General features: G+C 37.5%; 1 protein-coding gene across 1 annotated transcript in view; it reads right to left on the reverse strand.

The window, feature by feature from the left end:
* LOC126183191 (proto-oncogene tyrosine-protein kinase ROS) overlaps nucleotides 1-19,604 on the reverse strand; it is a 597,756-nt gene that overhangs the window by 130,390 nt on the left and 447,762 nt on the right. Inside the window, exons 15-20 of the mRNA XM_049924934.1 lie at nucleotides 18,164-18,325; nucleotides 1,474-1,635; nucleotides 1,233-1,393; nucleotides 768-977; nucleotides 503-691; nucleotides 71-340 (exon numbers count right to left, since the gene is read on the reverse strand). Of these exons, the coding sequence (XP_049780891.1) occupies nucleotides 71-340; nucleotides 503-691; nucleotides 768-977; nucleotides 1,233-1,393; nucleotides 1,474-1,635; nucleotides 18,164-18,325 (1,154 nt within the window). The remainder of the gene's footprint in view (nucleotides 1-70; nucleotides 341-502; nucleotides 692-767; nucleotides 978-1,232; nucleotides 1,394-1,473; nucleotides 1,636-18,163; nucleotides 18,326-19,604) is intronic.

Here is a 19,604-nt window from a genome sequence, read left to right on the forward strand (position 1 = left end):
CATAAAATTTATTTTTTAGCTAACTTTTCATTTAGAGCATCAATGTGTGTAATTTTTGTTAATTCCATACCTTTGTTCTATTTTTTCCTTCAGCTGTTGACCAGTAGAGCTCTTGAATTTCATTCAACCAGAATATTTTGTTTTCATTGCTAATAAACGCTAAATCAATAGGTGGGCCACCACTCCTCGAAAGGGTTTCATTTTCATGTTTATCACAGTCAGATATTTTTACAGCATCCACAGTTGACAACAACAATTTAGGAACTGGCATCTCTATGTCACCATCAGCTTTCACAGGATCCGTTGCAATTCCATTGCCCACCTCTGTATAAGCTTCTACCTGCATTGAAAATACTTAATTGCACTGACATTTAAAATTACATAAACATTCTAACTGAAAATTATACACAATTACAATTTTTCAATGAAATGAAAGAAGTGCTTCCATATAAAAGCAACTGAAGAAATTAATAATTAATATATTTAATCAGAATCAGCATACCTGAAAGTAATATGTTGTGTGTTTTAGGAGATTGTAAACTTTATACTCTCCTACTTTGGACCCCACTTCTGTTGACATAAATGTGTGGGTTGAAGAATTATCCAATATGTACCATGCCCGTATAATGTAACCTTGTATGATGCCATTTGGATTTTCTGGAGGATCCCAACGGAAAACTGCCATAAAATTCTATAACAAGATTTCAATTACAAACTCTTATGATAAAATTCATACAAGCTTCAGTAACAGCTGGAAAGCCACTTACATGATTCACTTTTACAGGATTTCTCTCATACATCACAAACACACGAGGATTTGTTGGAACTGATGGAACTGATGGTGGTGAGTATAGCCTCTTCTCAGCTCGAGGAGATGTTCCCCAATATGTGAAGGCATTGATCACAATAAACAGTTGTGAATATGGTGCCAGAAGTTCAGGTATCTCATACATAAGGTATGGGACATCTACAACTTTCTGGAAAAAAATATGAGTCATAAATCCACAAGTTGAGAACATTTTAAAATGTGAATGTTCTTATACCATGCAAATTCTCATAAGTCTTTCAGTTAAAGACAAATTCTCAACCACATGCGCAGAAAAAATTTAATGGACAAGAAGCAAATCTACTTTTATTTGATTTAAAACATGTCTTCAATACAATAACATCATCTTGTGCAAGAATATTCATCCTTCAGAAATGAAAATCATGTGTAAAATTAAACGACTTACAATGAAATCATTGATTTTAATTTCATAGAAGACCTTTCCATAGTTCACATTTGAAACATGATCCCAAACTATGGCAAATGACTTCCATGTGCCATTAATTCTTATTGATGATGTATTGATAGGTGATGGAATCACTGTTACTTCATCACAACAGTCAAGATCTGGAACAAATTATGCACATGAAATAAAACCACAAATATTAGCTTAGCTTATCAGATATTTCTGTGAATAATGAACATACCAGGATAATAATGCAAAGAAGGATCAAATACAGCCACCATGTTGAGTCCAGAAATACTCATTCCTCTAATTACTGCAGCGTTTTGACCATTCATATCACCAATAACTGCATTTCTATCATCTTGAAGCCACAACAGGCGATTACTAAAGTAACAAAGTGGTCCTGCAATTAGAAAAAAAGAACAATCTACATATTCTACCTATTCCAAAGTATATTTCAAAATAAAGTGGGAGAACAAAGGTAAAATATGTTGAAAAAAGCACTGTAAAACATGACATAATATTTCTATACATATTTATACAACCAATTGCCTTTTGTTAATCAATAAGGAAGTCTAATCATTGTGAATAAGCAGAGGAAAGAAGAACAGGTATGCATCATGCCACGAAATAGCATTTGATAATGTTCTTGACAAGTAGACCTTTCTGAATGAGATCACAGTGCTGGGATCAGGGACACAGCCTGACCACGTATATCAACAGGTCACTACTTACATTGTTCTGACTACTTAGTGCATTACAATCAGTGGAAATAATGAGATATCCTCTGGAGGCCTGTAACAGACAATGATGCAAGAGGAAGTTCTCACTTAATGTCAAATGCGTTCTGATTCCTAGTCATTTATGTCCACCATCTGGAGAAATACTATGTCATCAATGAACATTTCTGTGTTAATATTACCTTAGTATGCAAAATGACATTACTACTCTTGGTGTCAATTGTATTGCTCTGAATCAACATCAGAACAAGGATGGATTCATCAGTATTTTTGCTGCGAGTGGTTATTGCAGATTTTATTTATTTATTTATTTATTGGATCCACAGACAAAATATACTTACATATATGGACTAATAAATATACATTGTTCACTATCTAGCATTTAACAAATCATGATTTTTTACAATAATATTTGATATTAAAATACAATTTTGTTTAGATCACTTATGTTATACATATTTCCATGTGTCAGTTACATCTCTATTTGCTACAGTAATTGTACTGAAATTTATCTTAATGTAGTGCACATAGAATCTTTAATACTATGGTAACAGTTTTCTATTAAAAAAAAGGTTTTGAGAGATTTTTGAAATATTTTTTATTGTTTATCTCTCTCAAGTTGAAGGGGGTTTTTCTGAAGATTTCAGTTCTGCATATGCAGACTTTGATATGTATTTAATGTTATTGTGTATGCGCTCATGAAGAGCTTCTGTTTCCTTCTGTCATGGTTGTGTTGTGGTGTTGCAGTTTGTTATCTTGAGTATTGGAAGCATATTTAGGTTTTGTCTAACATAGGAGTTCATATGGGAAGGTGTGTTAGTTCTCTTGAGTATCAGGAGCATACCTGAATTCTGCACAGCATAGGAGTTCATACAGGAATATGCTGCGTATTGTTAGTATCTTAAGAGCTTCAAATGCTGGCCTATATAATTCGCTGCATTTAAGGTTGACTGTCATTCTCATTGCTCTTTTTTGTGATTTGTATACTTTAGTAATCTTTGTTTCGGAGGTGCCTCCCCAATAAAATATGCCATGACTTAATATTGAATGGGTTGAAGCATAGTATTTCATTATCAGAATACCCGTGTTTCTTAGGTAAATGTGTTAGTGCAGCACACATAGTTTTGAGCTGATTTTACCACCAACATATTCTATGTGCTTATCCCAATTTACACTCATCTATACAATGTTGATATCTTCATTGTGTTGGTTTTTTGGTTTGAAATTTAGACAAAGTGGTTTGGCAATGTTGTTATGCAATCTGATTCAGTATATCTTCGGACAGCATTATATACTTCTAAGTTGCTTTTATTTGTAGATTTTCTGTATCTTTATCCATAACCAGTAGATTTGTGTCATCTGGATAAGTAACTATATTGCCATAATAAGTAATTTTCATTGATTTAATAGTCGGTTCTTGGAGAAACATAGTACATTGTACAACTAAAGGAAACCCTTTTTAACCTTGTTTACTGTACAACCTATGTTTTGGGTTATAAACCCAGTTTGTAGTATACAACTGACCCCAAAGATGAGAACTAAGAAAAGATAAAGATTGGTTGGGTAAGAGCCAGTATCAAGATGGGCATAAACAGTAATTGGACCTTCTATTAACCACCACAGTCACTTCCTGATGTAACCAAAAAGTTACAGAAAATCTCAGATCACTTGTAATTAAGCTCCACAATCATAGTGTAATCATCGCTGGAGACTTTAATCAGAAAGGTGTTGTTCCTAGTAGACTTAAGTATGCCATTGTGTAGCCCTGTACAAAAAGGGCAATAAAGCTGAACTAACTAACTATCGACTATCAACGTATCTCTTTGCTGACAGCTTTCTCCAAAATTCTAGAAAAGCTAATACATGTAAGAATTACTGAACATCTCATGAAGAATGGAGTTCTCAGCAAGAGTCAAATTGGCTTTCAAAAGGGCCGTTCAACAGAAGATGCAGTCTATGCACTTGCAAATGAAGTCCTAGAAACCTTTAATGAAAAAATGCTAGCACTTGGTGTCTTCTGTGATTTATCCAAAGCATTTGACTGTGTTGATCACCAGATTCTCTTGTGAAAAGCAAAATTAGTAGGAATAAGTGGTGTTGCAGGCAACTGGCTACAGTCGTACCTCCAACACAGAAAACAAAAAGTTGTCTTGAATAGCTCAGGTGGAGTATGTGATGTTTCCTCACATTCTGAATGGAGTTCCAGTACATATGGAGTGCCTCAGGGCTCAATTCTTGGGCCACTATTATTCCTGATTTTTATAAATGATCTACCATCATGTACAAGGCTGCCGTGTAAATTACATTATTTGCTGATGATACCACAATTTTTATGAGCAGTAGAACAGATAGTAATCTTGAGGAACTCATTAATCACATGCTTTCAGATGTGGTTAATTGCTTCAAGCTGAATGATCTCTCATGAAATTCCAGTAAGACCAGCTTTATTCAGTTCCAGGCAGACATAAGTGTGACATGTGGTAATCAGCCAATAGAAAGAATTGAAACATCAAAATTTCTTGGAGTGCGCATTGACAAGAAAATGAACTGGTCTTCACATATTATAGATATGTGTAAGAGACTTATCTTTGCTATATATGCTTTACGGTTTGTCACTACATGTGTTGAACCTAACACTGCAAAAGTGGCATACTATGGATATTTTCACTCACTCGATTACAGCATTATTTTTTGGGGCAACCAGCCATTAGCAAGGAAAGTGTTCATTGCACAGAAGCAAGCTTTAAGAATTATATGTTGGTTATGTCCAAGAGACTCGTGTAGAAATAGCTTTCGAAAACTTAAAATATACACAACTACATGCCAATATATTTTTTCTCTCATATGTTATGTTTGTAAAAATATAGAGATATTTCAACCAAACAGTAATTCATGTGCATAACACACCGAGGAAGAATGACATACACAGCGAGCATAGAAATTTGAGCTTGGCAAAAAAGGGTTTCCACTACACTGGAACAAAACTCTTCAATGCTCTTCCTCCAGAAATAAAGACAGAGATTCATAACAAGGGTAATTTAAGAAAGCACTAAAAATATTTCTGCTAGAAAAAGCTTTTTACAGTCTAGATGAATTTTTAACTAAATAAATTGTAAAATTTTAATATTATATAATACAAGTTGACATAATGCAACTAAGAATGTTATTTAACTTGAGCTCTGTACCTGTGTGTGCTCTGTACCTGTTTTCTGTAGTGCTTTAATGATGCTAAGAAAATATGTATTTTCTTTTTACTGTACTGCTGCTCAAAGAATTTACTGTATACATTTTTATATAATTATGTACTCAAATGTCTGTATATGCTATAAGATTATCATGTTGTATTTGTAAAAAACTGACTTGTTCCATGTCCTTGTGAACCCAACACAGTTGGACCTATGGAACACAAAATAAATCAAATCAAATCAAATCCAACAATCAACTGTGAAAATTACAGTTTCTTAGTTGTGGGCATAACTAGGAATCCTATGAAACATTACGAAATGACTTCTCTGAAAACTACATAGAACAGATAGTTCGGACCCCATTCATGATGTAAATACATTATATCTAATGGCAACAAATAGATCTGGCCTTTTTGAGGGCATCCACATCAAAAACGGTATCAGCACACAGCAGACAGTTAAGGCAACAATGATTACGGAAGTATGAAGGGCAACTAAAACAAGTAGAAAGATACATATTTTCAGTAAACTAGATAAAAAAGCAGTACTGTCATATCTCAATGACGAACTTGCAACTTTTATCACAGGACAGGAACATGTAGATGAACTACGAGTCACGTTTAGAGGAATGGTTGACCATGCACTGCTAGATATATACCCATAATGGGAGGGACCTTCCATGCTATACAACCACTGCAAAGATATTTCTAAACAAACAGACTACTGCATAATGGGTGTAAAACAATACATAGGGCTATTGTTACAAATATGTTGAATGAAACACATTTGGCTGTCAAGAGAGCAATGCATGAAGCCATCAATGACTACTGCAGCAGAATATTGTCAAATGATCTTTCACAAAGCCCACAGAAATTCTGGTCATATGTAAAGGCACCAATATTGGTGGCCAATCACTTACGGATGAGACAGGAACTGAAACTGAGAGTAGCAAAGCACAAGCAGAAGTGCTTAAATCTGGTTTCAAATGTTTCTTTACAAAGGAAATCCCAAACAGCTAAAATCATTAAAATTGAACAAAGCTCCAGAACTGGATGAAATACCTATCAGATTCCAAACTGAATTTGAGGGTGAGTTGGCCCCTCTTTTAACTATAATATGAGGCGTGTTTTTTAAGTAAGTACCATTTTGAAACTAAAAAAAGACGTACTATGATATCTCAATAATTTTATTTTTACATGAAAGTCTGTACCTTAATCTACTTTTCTACATAATTTCTATCAATATTGAGGCACTTGTCATAATGTTGTACAAGTTTTTGAATACCCTCCTCATAGAAGTCTGCTGCCTGACTTGTTAACCACTGCATCATCACTGTTTTGACTTCATCATCATCTTGAAGATGCTGACCGCCCAGGTGTTTCTTCAAGTGCAGGAACAGATGGTAGTCACTGGGCACAAGACCAGGGCTGTATGGACGATAATCTAGAGTTTCCATCGAAAAGATGTGATGAGATCTTTGGTCTGATTCGCCACATGCTGACGGCCATTGTCTTGCAGCAAAACGATGCCCTTTCTCAACTTCCATGGACTGTTGCTTTGATTCTGGTGTGACGCAGGCCATCCATGTTTCATCGCCCATAACATTTGGCTTAAGAAATCATCACCGTCATTGTGGTACCACTCAAGGAAAGTCAATGCACTGTCTAAACTTTTGGTCACATCCGTCAACATTTTCGGTACCCAACGTGCGCACAATTTTCGGTAATTCAAGTGCTTGGTCACAATTCCAAACAAAACACTATGAGAAACATTAGGAAAGTTATCCTGCAAGGAGGAAATCATAAAACATCTGTTTCCTCTCACCTTATTGGCCACTTCCTGCACCAAACTTTCATTAATGACCGAAGAATGCCCACTCCATTGTTCATCATGCACATTTGTGTGGCCATCTTTAAATGCTCTCACCCACTTTCTTACCATTCCATCACTCATAATGTTTTCTCTGTAAACTGCATAGATCTCATGATGAATATCGATCGCTTTTAGGCCTTTACCACTAACAAATCTTATGACAGCCCGTACTTCACAGTTGGCGAGACTCACGATTATCGGAGGCATCTTAAACACTCATTACACAATGTAAACAAGGAAGAATCAGACTGTAATGGCGTCAGTGAATAGATTAAGGTACAGGCTTTCATGTAAAAATAAAATTATTGAGATATCTTAGCATGTCTTTTTTTAATTTCAAAATGGTACTTACTTAAAAAACACGCCTCGATATTGTAGAACCCTTGAACAAGAAACCATGCCCTGTTGTTGGAAGAAAGCACATCATACCTGTTTACAAGAAGAGTAGTAGAAGTAATCCACAAAACTTCTGTCCTATATACTTGACATCAATTTATAATAGAATCTTAGAATGTATTCTGAGCTCAAATATAATGACATATCTACCTCCTCCATTCCAACCAGCATGGGTTCCCAAAACATCCATTATGTGAAACCCAACTCACACTTTTTTCAAGGCTGTCGGTAGATGCAGTATTTCTTGATTTCCAAAATGCATTTGACTCAGAACCACATTTATATGTACTATCAAAAGTACGATCATATAGGGTACCAAGAGAAATTTGTGACTTGACTGAGGATTTTTTGGTAGGGAGGACATAGAAAGTTATCTTGGATTGAGAGTTACTGTGAGATGTAGAAATAACTTCAGTTGTGCCCCAGCATAGCATGTTGAGATCCTTGCTGTTGGTGTTGTATGTCAATTAATTTGTGGACAATATTAACAGCAACCTCAGATTTTTCGCAGATGATGCAGTTATCTGTAATAAAGTACTGTCTGAAAGAAGCTGCATCAATATTCAGTCAGATCTTGATAATATTTCAAAGTGATGCAAAGACTGGCAATTTGCTTTAAATGTTCAGAAATGTAAAACAGTGCACTTCACACAATGAAGAAAAGTAGTATCCTATGATACCACCCAGAACGCTATCTTTCTGCAATTTTTTCTACGCAGATATAGGAAATTTTGCAATTTCTATGGTAGGTTGAATAAAAATGAAGCATTATTCAAAAATATTACTTAAATGAGTGATACAGACAAAAACATTGTACACAACAAATTAAATGTATCATTGTAGTAAATAAATTAGAAATTGTACAAACCTACTAAAAGAATTGGCAGTAAAATAAAGTCTATGTCTTATTGTTTGTGACAGCTACTGTACATCGATTTTATCATTGTGTATAATAGAGAAGAGGTTTTATTTTCTCACATTAAATTATTAACAATGTATGAATCATTAATAGGAAATAAAAGAAAAATGGCTAAATTAAATGTTGAGAACACATTCCTTTCCAATAACTGTGTACTTATTATAATTTTACTTTCAATTTCCTTGCTTTGAGTGCAACAAACTCACTGATAATGTCACTGAAATCAAGTTTAGCAGCTGTGTTGTATTATACTGACAAGATAGCCAGATTTGACAATCTGGATAGTTTTTTTTAATTGATCTCTCATTTGCTGAAAATGCATTGAAATTGTCATAAATATCTCCAAAGCTATTTCAATGTTTGGATAAGCATTTTGTAACCCTTTGTAGCCCATACCTAAAAAAAGAGACAGAGAAAGAAAGAAAGAAAGAAAGAAATCAAAATATCCAAATGCATCAGTGCTCTTCATCAGCTCTCTCTACTGGAATTTGAAAGCAACTATTTCATTAACTAATATTTCTGTTTTATTCTGCATCAAAATCTGCTGTATATTTTTCAAAATAAGATAAAGAGCTCTCATTGAATGCTTTTCTGACAGAAGATTAAAGTGAGATGAAATGGCATGTAGTATGTGAGATCTGTTCCATTTCACTTATTATTCAATCAAATATTTTAAAGAAGTCTAGCTTAAACAATTTCACTCCAGTCCTCAGTTGGCAGATATTGCCAAAAATAGCAAGCCATCAGATAAACAGCATATTATCTGCTCCAAGATTTGGCAAACAACGTTTGAGACCCTATAATACAGTAGTGAAGTAGCAGCAAAAATTCCATTGTTGAACATGAGCTAGCTGCGTAGCCAGCATTTGTATGAACTAAGTGGACTGTTGACATATAACCCATGTGAAGTATGTTCTGTACTAGTCATTTCTTTATGTGCTACTTGAACGAAATGACACTGTGACAACAGCATGAATTTTCGGTCTCATGCCGAAGGAAAGGCCTCTTCTCATGGGCAGAAGGTAGAAACATGTGGGGCAGGAGAACTCACCTGCCTCACCCAGTTAATTCTTAAATTATTATTATTATTGTTGTTGTTATTATCATTATTTTTTAACTGGCCAATTTTTGCAACCTATCTGTGCTTGCACCCATGGTGGGGGTCTATCTCCCAAAGGTCTCGGTATCACTTTATCTCCCTAAGGTCTCGGTATCACTTATATCACTTATCACTTTACACAGCTACTTGTAGTCACTGCCACATGCCACATGCCTTACAGTAGATGATAGCTATAAGTGACATCAGCTTATGCCACAGTTACTCATTTCTTATCATATTATAGACTGTTGCATTTCCAAATGCGTTCCTGTCCTGGTCTGTAACATCTTGCCTAACATCACACTCCCAGATGATTTTATCTGGGGTACCGATTGCTCCACATTCATTGCAATATATACTCTATGAATGTTGAAGTCAAGAACTGATAATTAAGAAGTTTACATGTTTATCTTTGCTTGGTTCTCATTTTTGGGATCAGCTGTGTACCAGAAACAGGCTTATAAACCAAAACCTAGGTCATAAAGTAACAATAAAGTGCATGAAACAAGGCTAAAAAAGTGTTCCCTTTAGTTAATAAAATGATTAATAATGTTTGAAATGTGATTTTTTTAATAAAATGAATCACAAACTCCTTTTTTAAACATAAGAACATTCACCGGTATACTTGGGAATGCAGGGGAACCAGATCTGTCATTGACTATATAATAACAGATCAGGAATTCAGAAAGGCTGTGAGGGACACACGTGTATTCAGGGGATTCTTTGATGACACTGATCATTATTTAATCTGCAGTGAAATTGGGATTGTGAGGCCGAAAGTGCAGGAGGTCAGGTCCATATGTAGGAGGATAAGAGTGGAGAAACTTCATGATAAGGAAATCAGGCACAAGTACATAACAGCGATCTCAGAAAGGTACCAGTTAGTTGAATGTAGTCAATTACAGTCATTGGAAAAGGAATGGACAAGGTACAGGGACACAGTACTAGAAGTGGCTAAAGAATGTCTTGGAACAGTAGTGTGTAAAAGTAGGATGAAGCAAACAGCTTGGTGGAATGATACAGTCAAGGCAGCCTGTAAAAGGAAAAAGAAGGCGTATCAAAAATGGCTACATACCAGAACCCAGGTAGACAGAGAAAGTTATGTTGAAGAAAGAAACAAAGCCAAACAGATAATTGCAGCATCGAAGAAGAAATCGTGGGAAGACTTTGGAAACAGGTTGGAGACTTTGGGTCAAGCTGCTGGAAAACCATTCTGGAGTGTAATTAGCAGTCTTCGAAAGGGAGGTAAGAAGGAAATGACAAGTATTTTGGACAGGTCAGGAAAACTGCTGGTGAATCCTGTGGATGCCTTGGGCAGATGGAGGGAATATTTTGAAGAGTTGCTCAATGTAGGTGAAAATGCAATCAGTAATGTTTCAGATTTCGAGGTAGAATGGGATAGGAATGATGATGGAAATAGGATCACATTTGAGGAAGTGGAAAAAATGGTCAATAGATTGCAGTGCAATAAAGCGGCTGGGGTGGATGAAATTAAGTCGGAACTCATCAAATACAGTGGAATGTCAGGTCTTAAATGGCTACACAGGATAATTGAAATGGCCTGGGAGTCGGGACAGGTTCCATCAAACTGGACAAAAGCAGTAATCACACCAATCTTTAAACATGGAAACAGAAAAGATTGTAACAACTACAGAGGTATCTCTTTAATCAGCGTTGTGGGTAAAATCTTCGCTGGTATTGTTGAAAGGAAAGTGCGAGTATTAGTTGAGGACCAATTGGATGAAAATCAGTGTGGGTTTAGGCCTCTTAGAGGTTGTCAGGACCAGATCTTTAGCTTACGGCAAATAATGGAGAAGTGTTATGAGTGGAACAGGGAATTGTATCTATGCTTTATAGATCTAGAAAAGGCATATGACCGGGTTCCTAGGAGGAAGTTATTGTCTGTTCTACAAGATTATGGAATAGGAGGCAAACTTTTGCAAGCAATTAAAGGTCTTTACATGGATAGTCAGGCAGCAGTTAGAGTTGACGGTAAATTGAGTTCATGGTTCAGAGTAGTTTCAGGGGTAAGACAAGGCTGCAACCTGTCTCCATTGTTGTTCATATTATTTATGGATCATATGTTGAAAACAATAGACTGGCTGGGTGAGATTAAGATATGTGAACACAAAATAAGCAGTCTTGCATATGCGGATGACTTAGTTGTGATGGCAGATTCGATTGAAAGTTTGCAAAGTGATATTTCAGAGCTAGATCAGAAATGTAAGGACTATGGTATGAAGATTAGCATCTCCAAAACGAAAGTAATGTCAGTGGGAAAGAAATATAAACGGATTGAGTGCCAAATAGGAGGAACAAAGTTAGAACAGGTGGACGGTTTCAAGTACTTAGGATGCATATTCTCACAGGATGGCAACATAGTGAAAGAACTGGAAGCGAGGTGTAGCAAAGCTAATGCAGTGAGCGCTCAGCTACGATCTACTCTCTTCTGCAAGAAGGAAGTCAGTACCAAGACTAAGTTATCTGTGCACCGTTCAATCTTTCAACCAACTTTGTTGTATGGGAGTGAAAGCTGGGTGGATTCAGGTTACCTTATCAATAAGGTTGAGGTTACGGATATGAAAGTAGCTAGGATGATTGCAGGTACTAGTAGATGGGAACAATGGCAGGAGGGTGTCCACAATGAGGAAATCAAAGAAAAACTGGAAAACTGGGAATGAACTCTATAGATGTAGCAGTCAGGGCGAACAGGCTTAGATGGTGGGGTCATGTTACACGCATGGGAGAAGCAAGGTTACCCAAGAGACTCATGGATTCAGCAGTAGAGGGTAGGAGGAGTCGGGGCAGACTGAGGAGAAGGTACCTGGATTCGGTTAAGAATGATTTTGAAGTAATAGGTATAACATCAGAAGAGGCACCAATGTTAGCACTGAATAGGGGATCATGGAGGAACTGTATAAGGGGGGCTATGCTCCAGACTGAATGCTGAAAGGCATAATCAGTCTTAAATGATGATGATGATGATGAAAAGCAAATGATGATGAATGAATCCATGTATTGAGCAAGGCCACTCTGATTTAGGTGATCCGTGATTCCCCTAAATCACTCCAGGCAAATGTTAATAGGGTTCCTTTGAATGAAGCATGGCTAATTTGCTTCTCCATCTTTTCTTGTAATCTGAGCTTGTGCTCCATCTCTAATAACACTGTTGTTGATGGGACGTTCAACTCTAATCTTCCTTCCTTCCTTTTGGATCCCTGTGGGACAGAGGACTGTACAATTCTTACTTCAGATCATTTTTTTCTCCTGTTGTTTTTATCATTTCTGTCTATTGGATCCTGTTTGTTAGGTATAACATGATCCAATCTCCAGTCAAATGCCTTTTTTAGATTCCTAAATACCCCTATAACTTTACTTCTCATTGCTTATGACATTCTTTATGAGATTTATGGTGCATTACTGTTTCTGGAAGTTGTATTAGTTCTTGGTGACATAATTCGTATTTCATCAGTCTTCATGAGTCTCTGTGCACAAGCTCATTGAAATATTTTTTATATGACTGGCAGAAGAGCTATGGGTATATAATTTTCTGTTTTGTATTCTTATCCCTTTCTATGTACTGATTTTATCAATGCTGTCTTTCAGAAGTTTGAAAAAATTCATTCCAAGAATGATATGTTAATTAGTTGTGTAAGATGTTTCCTGAGTTCCTGCATACAGTATTTGATTTCCATAGATGATATTCTACATGAAGAATGGATCCCTGTGATTGAGCAAGGTGGCAAAGAGGTTAGCACACTAGACTTGCATGTGGGTGCACCATAGTTCAAATCCACATGTTTCTTTTTAAAATATCTGTATTTTTTCTTCCTCTGTCATTGGAAACAGCACTACAGTTTTTCATGGGAGCTAATAAATGTTTTCCATGTGTGGAATGGCATAGAGGAGTTATCAAGAACAAATTACAGTTTTATTTGGACATAAGTTTATAAATAAAGATGTCACAACATGAAAACCAAATGTTTATTTTGGAGCATCAGTCTTCAAAAGCAGATGGTTTCATGATGAAAAGTATCAGTCTGCATTGTTTCCAAAGCCTTCTAATTGTAAACAATCAACACTGACATCCCTGTGGTAGAATCAAATTTTGAAACCATGTGACTTTTAGTTGTCACAAAAGTTCTGCAAGCTGGTATTCCAGCAGGGCGCAGTTCCCTGCAGCATGCTGACTTTAGACTACACTCAAGACATCATTATTATACATCCTACATCGACTAGCAACACTGCCACACTTAAAAGAAAAAAGAAAAAAAATTGGATCAAAATGAAAAGACACGTCTAGCCAGAACATAGTAAAAGGAACAAGTACCAACAATTGCAGCAGTCCCCTTCCATAGGAGAACATAAAACATACAAAAGAGAGTATGACAATGTACAAACTCTCCATTTGTAACATCTGTCTCATGGACAGGTATAAAATTTCTCAACATACAGTTGGCACCCACGCATTGTTAATTTGATCTGATACTCCAGATACACATCACCTGTGAGTTAAACTTGTTATTGAGTGATAGTCACTGTTTCATTTCTGCGATAGTGTTGTTTTATTTGTGACACATATCAGCCACTTTGTCTCACAGGTGGATGTTACTGTAAAGGTAAGATTTTTTTCTCCATGAGTAAGTTTTATTTGTGTTATATTCCTTACTTTTCAAATATCTCATTATTTCTAGATGGCTGCTAGTGGGGGGATACCTCATGGGCCACAAAGAAGCAAAAGAATGGGGCAACTGCCTTTAGAGCAGTTCAACGAGAGTGATAATGGCTATCATTCATACGATTCTTATGTTCCTGAAGAAGATTATGTATCAGAGTCAGACCATGACAGTGACGTGAATGATATTCTCAACACATCTGAGAATGAACAAAGTGGTGCTTATTCTGTTCAGAATAGTGGAAACGATGACACCAAAATCGATACAGTTCATGATGACAAGGTGAATTCTTTCACTTGGAGTTCCAGTGAGCCCAATTGTGGTACTAAGACATCACTTAAAATTATAAAAATTAGATTGACTTTGTGGTTTGGCCCTGCCAGTCAGTTAGGTAATGATCCAGGCTCATACAAAATATGGCATTTGGTTTTCAAAGTTGAGAAGGATGAAATTGTAGTACATACCAACACAAAACTGCAAGCCAGAAGGAATAAATTACAGAATCCTTCCTTCTCCAATTATAATGGTACAGACTAAACTGAAATTGAGGCACTGATTTGTTTGATAGATCTATGTTCCTCTCTCAAGTCTGAAGGTCAAAACTTGGCAACATTTTCTGCAAATGACTGCACACCTCATTGTTTGTGCAACCATATCTCTAAAATGGTGAGAAGTTTTAATGGTGACTCTCACATCTGATGAGGCATCTTCTCACAAACAAATGAATAGAGATGATCCTGCAGCAGTAGTGTCCAACATTTTCAATATCTTTTTTTCTAACTATCAGAAAGTATATTCCATTCAGGCTAATGCACATGTTAATAAGGGTCTAAATGCAAAGAAACATAGTGGAGAAACAGGCAAAACCACGTTTTTACCATCTCTGGCTTATAGGATGTGCTGCACAATAGGCATTTTGTGTGGGAACAGTATTGGCCTGTCAAATGAACCTGATTTCCAGAGCAGCCTCCATGTCAGGGACAATAAATGATTTTCCAGACCATGATATATAGGCTACCTTGCATAACAGGTGTGTTTTAGTAGTGTCACCCTGCTTTATCCACCTGATTTGCATGGTGAGCTGATCATCAGGAACAAATAAATAATTTTCAAGCCCCGGATATGAAGCCCACCTGGTATGATAGGCATGTTGTGGGGATAGTGTCAGCCTGGTTTATTGAATTGTGTTGGAGGGCAACACATGCCATTGAGCATGCCTGGGGACAGATTGAGATGGATACAGAGGGGGGGGGGGGGGATGGACAGAGAAAGGGAGAGAAGGAAATGGACAGATAGAGGGGAGGAGAGCAAGATGCATGAGGCAGGTGGAGGCCGTAGTGGGGTGGTGGGCAGAGGGAAAAGGAAGAGGAGGAGGAGAAGAGGGGGGGACAAGGATATGGTCAGAGGGAAGGGGAGGAAGATATGATCAGGGAGATGGTTGGAGGAGGTGAGGAAACAGAGAGTGTGGTTAGGAAGTGATAGAAAGGTAGAGGTGGGAGGGTAGATGGACAGACATAGGGAGGAATATGTGGACACAGAGAAGGGAAGGAGGAGGAGGTGTGTTCAATATGTGTTGAATGCATATGTGGGCGAAGCTGCAGGGAAAATGATATTCTATCTTAATACATATAAAGCTGAAAATATGGATGTATGTCCATGAACTCCTCCCAGGCCCCTGAACCGAACTATACCAAATTTGGCACACAAATTCTTTGCACCGAAAGGACATCCACAGGTGGTTTATAACACTCTACTTCTAACATACAGATATGCAACGTTTTTATGCCCCCTTCTGTGTAGGCTGCCTGCACGACAGATGTGCTGTCTTGGAGTAGTAATATGCTGCCTCCTTTGTGTAGCAGCCTACATATCAGGGGCAGGAAATGGTTTTCCAGCCCCCTGCTGCCCCCCCCCCCCCCCCACCCGCATGCAGACTATCTAGCACAACAGGCTTGTCATGTTGGAGTAGTAAGTACCAGCCTGCTTTATTGAGCTCTTTTGTATGGTCTACATGCTCACATGGGTGTGTCTGCGGGAAGTTTTGAGATGGATAGAAGAGGAGATGGAGAGAGAGATAGGGGGCATTAGAGGATGGATAGGGTGGCGGGTGGGGGGGGGGGGCAGGAGGGGGTGGGTACGGAGAGAGGGGGCAGGAGAAGATTTAAAGGCAGAGAAGGAGGGAGGAGGAGATAGACAGATAGGGAGGCCAGGAGGTGCTGGGCAGAAGAAGAGGAGAGGATGAGACAGGCCAAGATATGTGTACAGTATATGTGACATTCATGTATCCAGGCAAAGCTATGCGGAAAAGGCTCCTATATACATATAAAACTGAGTTTATGTATGTATGTATGTATGTACGTATATGTAGATGTGAGAACTCCTCCCAGACCCCTGGAACGAAGGGGGCCGCATCTGACACAAAAGCTTCTTGCCCTGAGAGGACTAACATATGGAGGTTTATAATGCTCTGGCTCCAATATTTATGGAAATACAGACATGTGTGTTTTGTAAGCCTTTGTCGTATAGGCTGCCTACATGACAGGTATGTTGTGTGGCAATAGTAGTGACCTGCTGTGCAAGACAGCATACATGTCATGGCAATAAATGGGTTCCCAGCCTCTGACATATAGGCTGTCCAGCACAACAGGCATGTTGTGTTGGAGAAGTATTGGCCTGCTTTATTAGAATGCTTTGCAAGGTAGGTTACACGTCATGGAAAAAAAAGGATTTCCAAGCCCTCGGAATATATGCTGTGCTGCATGAGAGGCATGTTGTGGGAGTAGTATCAGCCTGCTTTAATGACCTCTTCTTCAAAGTAAAGAGAGGGAGAGCAAGAGGAGATGTAAGGACAGATACAGAAATTCATGTTTTGTAAGTCCCTGACATGTAGGCTGCCCTGTGTGGCAGGTGTGTTGTGTGGGAATAGTATCAATCTGCTTTATTGACCTGCTTGACATGTCATAAAAAAGGGTTTACCAGGTCTGTTCATCACAGACAAGCATATCACCAGGACTGGCCAGGAAGTATGACAGACAGGGTGAGCAGCAATTTACGGCTGTGTGCTCATGACACTGTGGTGTATGGGAAGGTGTCATCATTGAGTGACTGTAGGAATATACAAGATGACTTAGACAAAATTTCTAGTTGATGTGATGAATGGCAGCTTGCTCTAAATGTAGGAAAATGCAAGTTAATGTGGATGAGTAGGAAAAACAGTTCTGTAATATTCAATCACAGCATTAGAAGGGTGCAGGCTGACTCACTTCAATTAAATATCTAGGCTTAATGCTGCAAAGTGATATGAAATGGAATGAGCATGTCAGGTTCATAGTAGAGAAGACAAATTCTTGAGTTCATTTTATTGGGAAAATTTTGGGAAAGTGTAGCTCAGCCATAAAGGAGACTGCATATAGAATACTAATGCGAACCATTCTTGAGTATTGTTTGAGTGTCTGGGATCCACACCAGGTCAGATTAAAGGATGACATTGAAGCAATTCAGAGGCAATCCGCTACATTTGTTACAGTACAGTATTATGGCGATGCTTTGTGAACTGAAATTGGAATTCCTGGAAGGAAGATGATGCTCTTTCTGTGAGGCACTATTGTGCAGATTTAGACTACTGGCATTTGAGGCTGACTGCAGAATGATTCTACTGCCACCAATGTACAGTTTGCATAAGACCACGGAGATGCAAGAAATTAGGGCTCATAAGGAGACATTTAGACAGTCGTTTTTCTTTCACTCTCTTTGTGAGTGGAACAGGAGAGGAAGTGACTACTAATGATACAAGGTACCCTTCACCATGCACCGTATACTAGTTTGTAGAGTATGTATGTAGATGTAGAAGTATACCTCAAATTTCTACCATATCAGTTCAGGACATTTGATGTAGACAGTACGCTTTATTTCACTGCATCAAATGTGGAGGTAGTTATAGCAATGTGGTTCAATGGTGTCATCAAGGTAACACAAAAACTACCCTACAACTAACATTTTGTAAGATACTTTGTACGTCTTTTGAACAAATAAATTTTTACTTACCCTGCATATTTGGATGTTGTAACTCTGATGTCACAATTTCCAAGCTATCAATATTAGTCCTTACATCACTTTCCATTGGAGCTTGAAACAATTTTGAACCTTCATAGCTTCTCACTATCCAAAACACCAATTGCTGATCCATATCCAGAGTTAAGCCCATAACTACAAAAAAGATAAACAAACAATACCATTTATTATTATATCTCAACACTGAATCAAAGTTGCTGGAATCTGTTTTTCAAAAGCATTTTCATATTTTATGAAAATTCTGCATTTCTTCAATGAAAAGTCAGCAACAAAGTTTTCAAAAGCATTTCACCGACAAATATCTTGTATTGTAAAGAGAAAAAATAATGGTCATATGTAATACATCTTAAATTAATGTGTAAATTTTGTGGAATTAGTGCATCAACAGCAGTAACGCATCTTAGGAATGCATGCCTGTCAGTAGGGGGCAGAGTCAAATGACTTGACTAATTCATATATGTAAGATGAAATTCTTTGGGGAGGGGTGAGGGTGGGGGGAATGCCAGTTTCTGAGCAGTGGCTTTCCTTTGTTAAAATGTGTGCCACAAAGAAACTCTCAAGGATAGCCTTGCTATTTTTGTAGAAATATTATAGCGTTTCCTGCCAATCACATCTTATTTTCTAGAAGTATTTTATACAAACCTGATCATTTTCGTAAGTTTTTTTGTGTGTGATGGCAGTGATTCAAAGATGAAAGGAGTTTCTTTCTTGTGAAAGACCTTTTATACAAATACGTAAAGCTGTTCAACTACTTCTGGATCACAGAGCTTCAACTAATTTGTTAGAATTTTCTTGCATTGTATACAATACGCATGAACGTTTCAACAAAAACATGCAACTAATTGGAAAAACAAAAACACCATTCAGGGTTTGTTACCTATGTACCCAGACTGGAAACAGCGAAAGCTATGAACGAAATAAAAATAAACAGTCAGTAGCCATTGAAAGCATTCCTAACAGAGTCATAAATAAATGGCTTTTGAAGCCAAAAATCAATGAGACTGCAGTATATAGGAGTTGAACAAAAATATTGAAACTCTATGAGCAATATATGATTTGAACATAAGTGCAGATGCTGGTGCTATTGTATTTGATCATGTATGGCTCCTGTGCAATGCCCAATACACTGCACATGTCAGTGCCAGTCATGGTCAGAAAAGTGTATTGCATAGCTGTGAGTGCATTATGTCAGAGCTAAATGAACTTGAATGTGGAAAAATTGTTGGTGCTTGTATGGTAGGTGCTTCCATAAAGAGGGTAGCTGGGTAGCTGAAGTGTTTGCTGTTTCAAGAGGCACTACATCAAAGATTTATTCCACATACAAACAAGTGGAAAAACATCAACTGCTAAGTAACAATGTGGACAAAAGTGCATGTTGAGTGATCATGAGAGTCACTGAAGATGACTATGACAA

The sequence above is a fragment of the Schistocerca cancellata genome, chromosome 4 (assembly GCF_023864275.1).
Source record: "Schistocerca cancellata isolate TAMUIC-IGC-003103 chromosome 4, iqSchCanc2.1, whole genome shotgun sequence".
In the NCBI taxonomy this organism is placed as follows: Eukaryota; Metazoa; Arthropoda; class Insecta; order Orthoptera; family Acrididae; genus Schistocerca; species Schistocerca cancellata.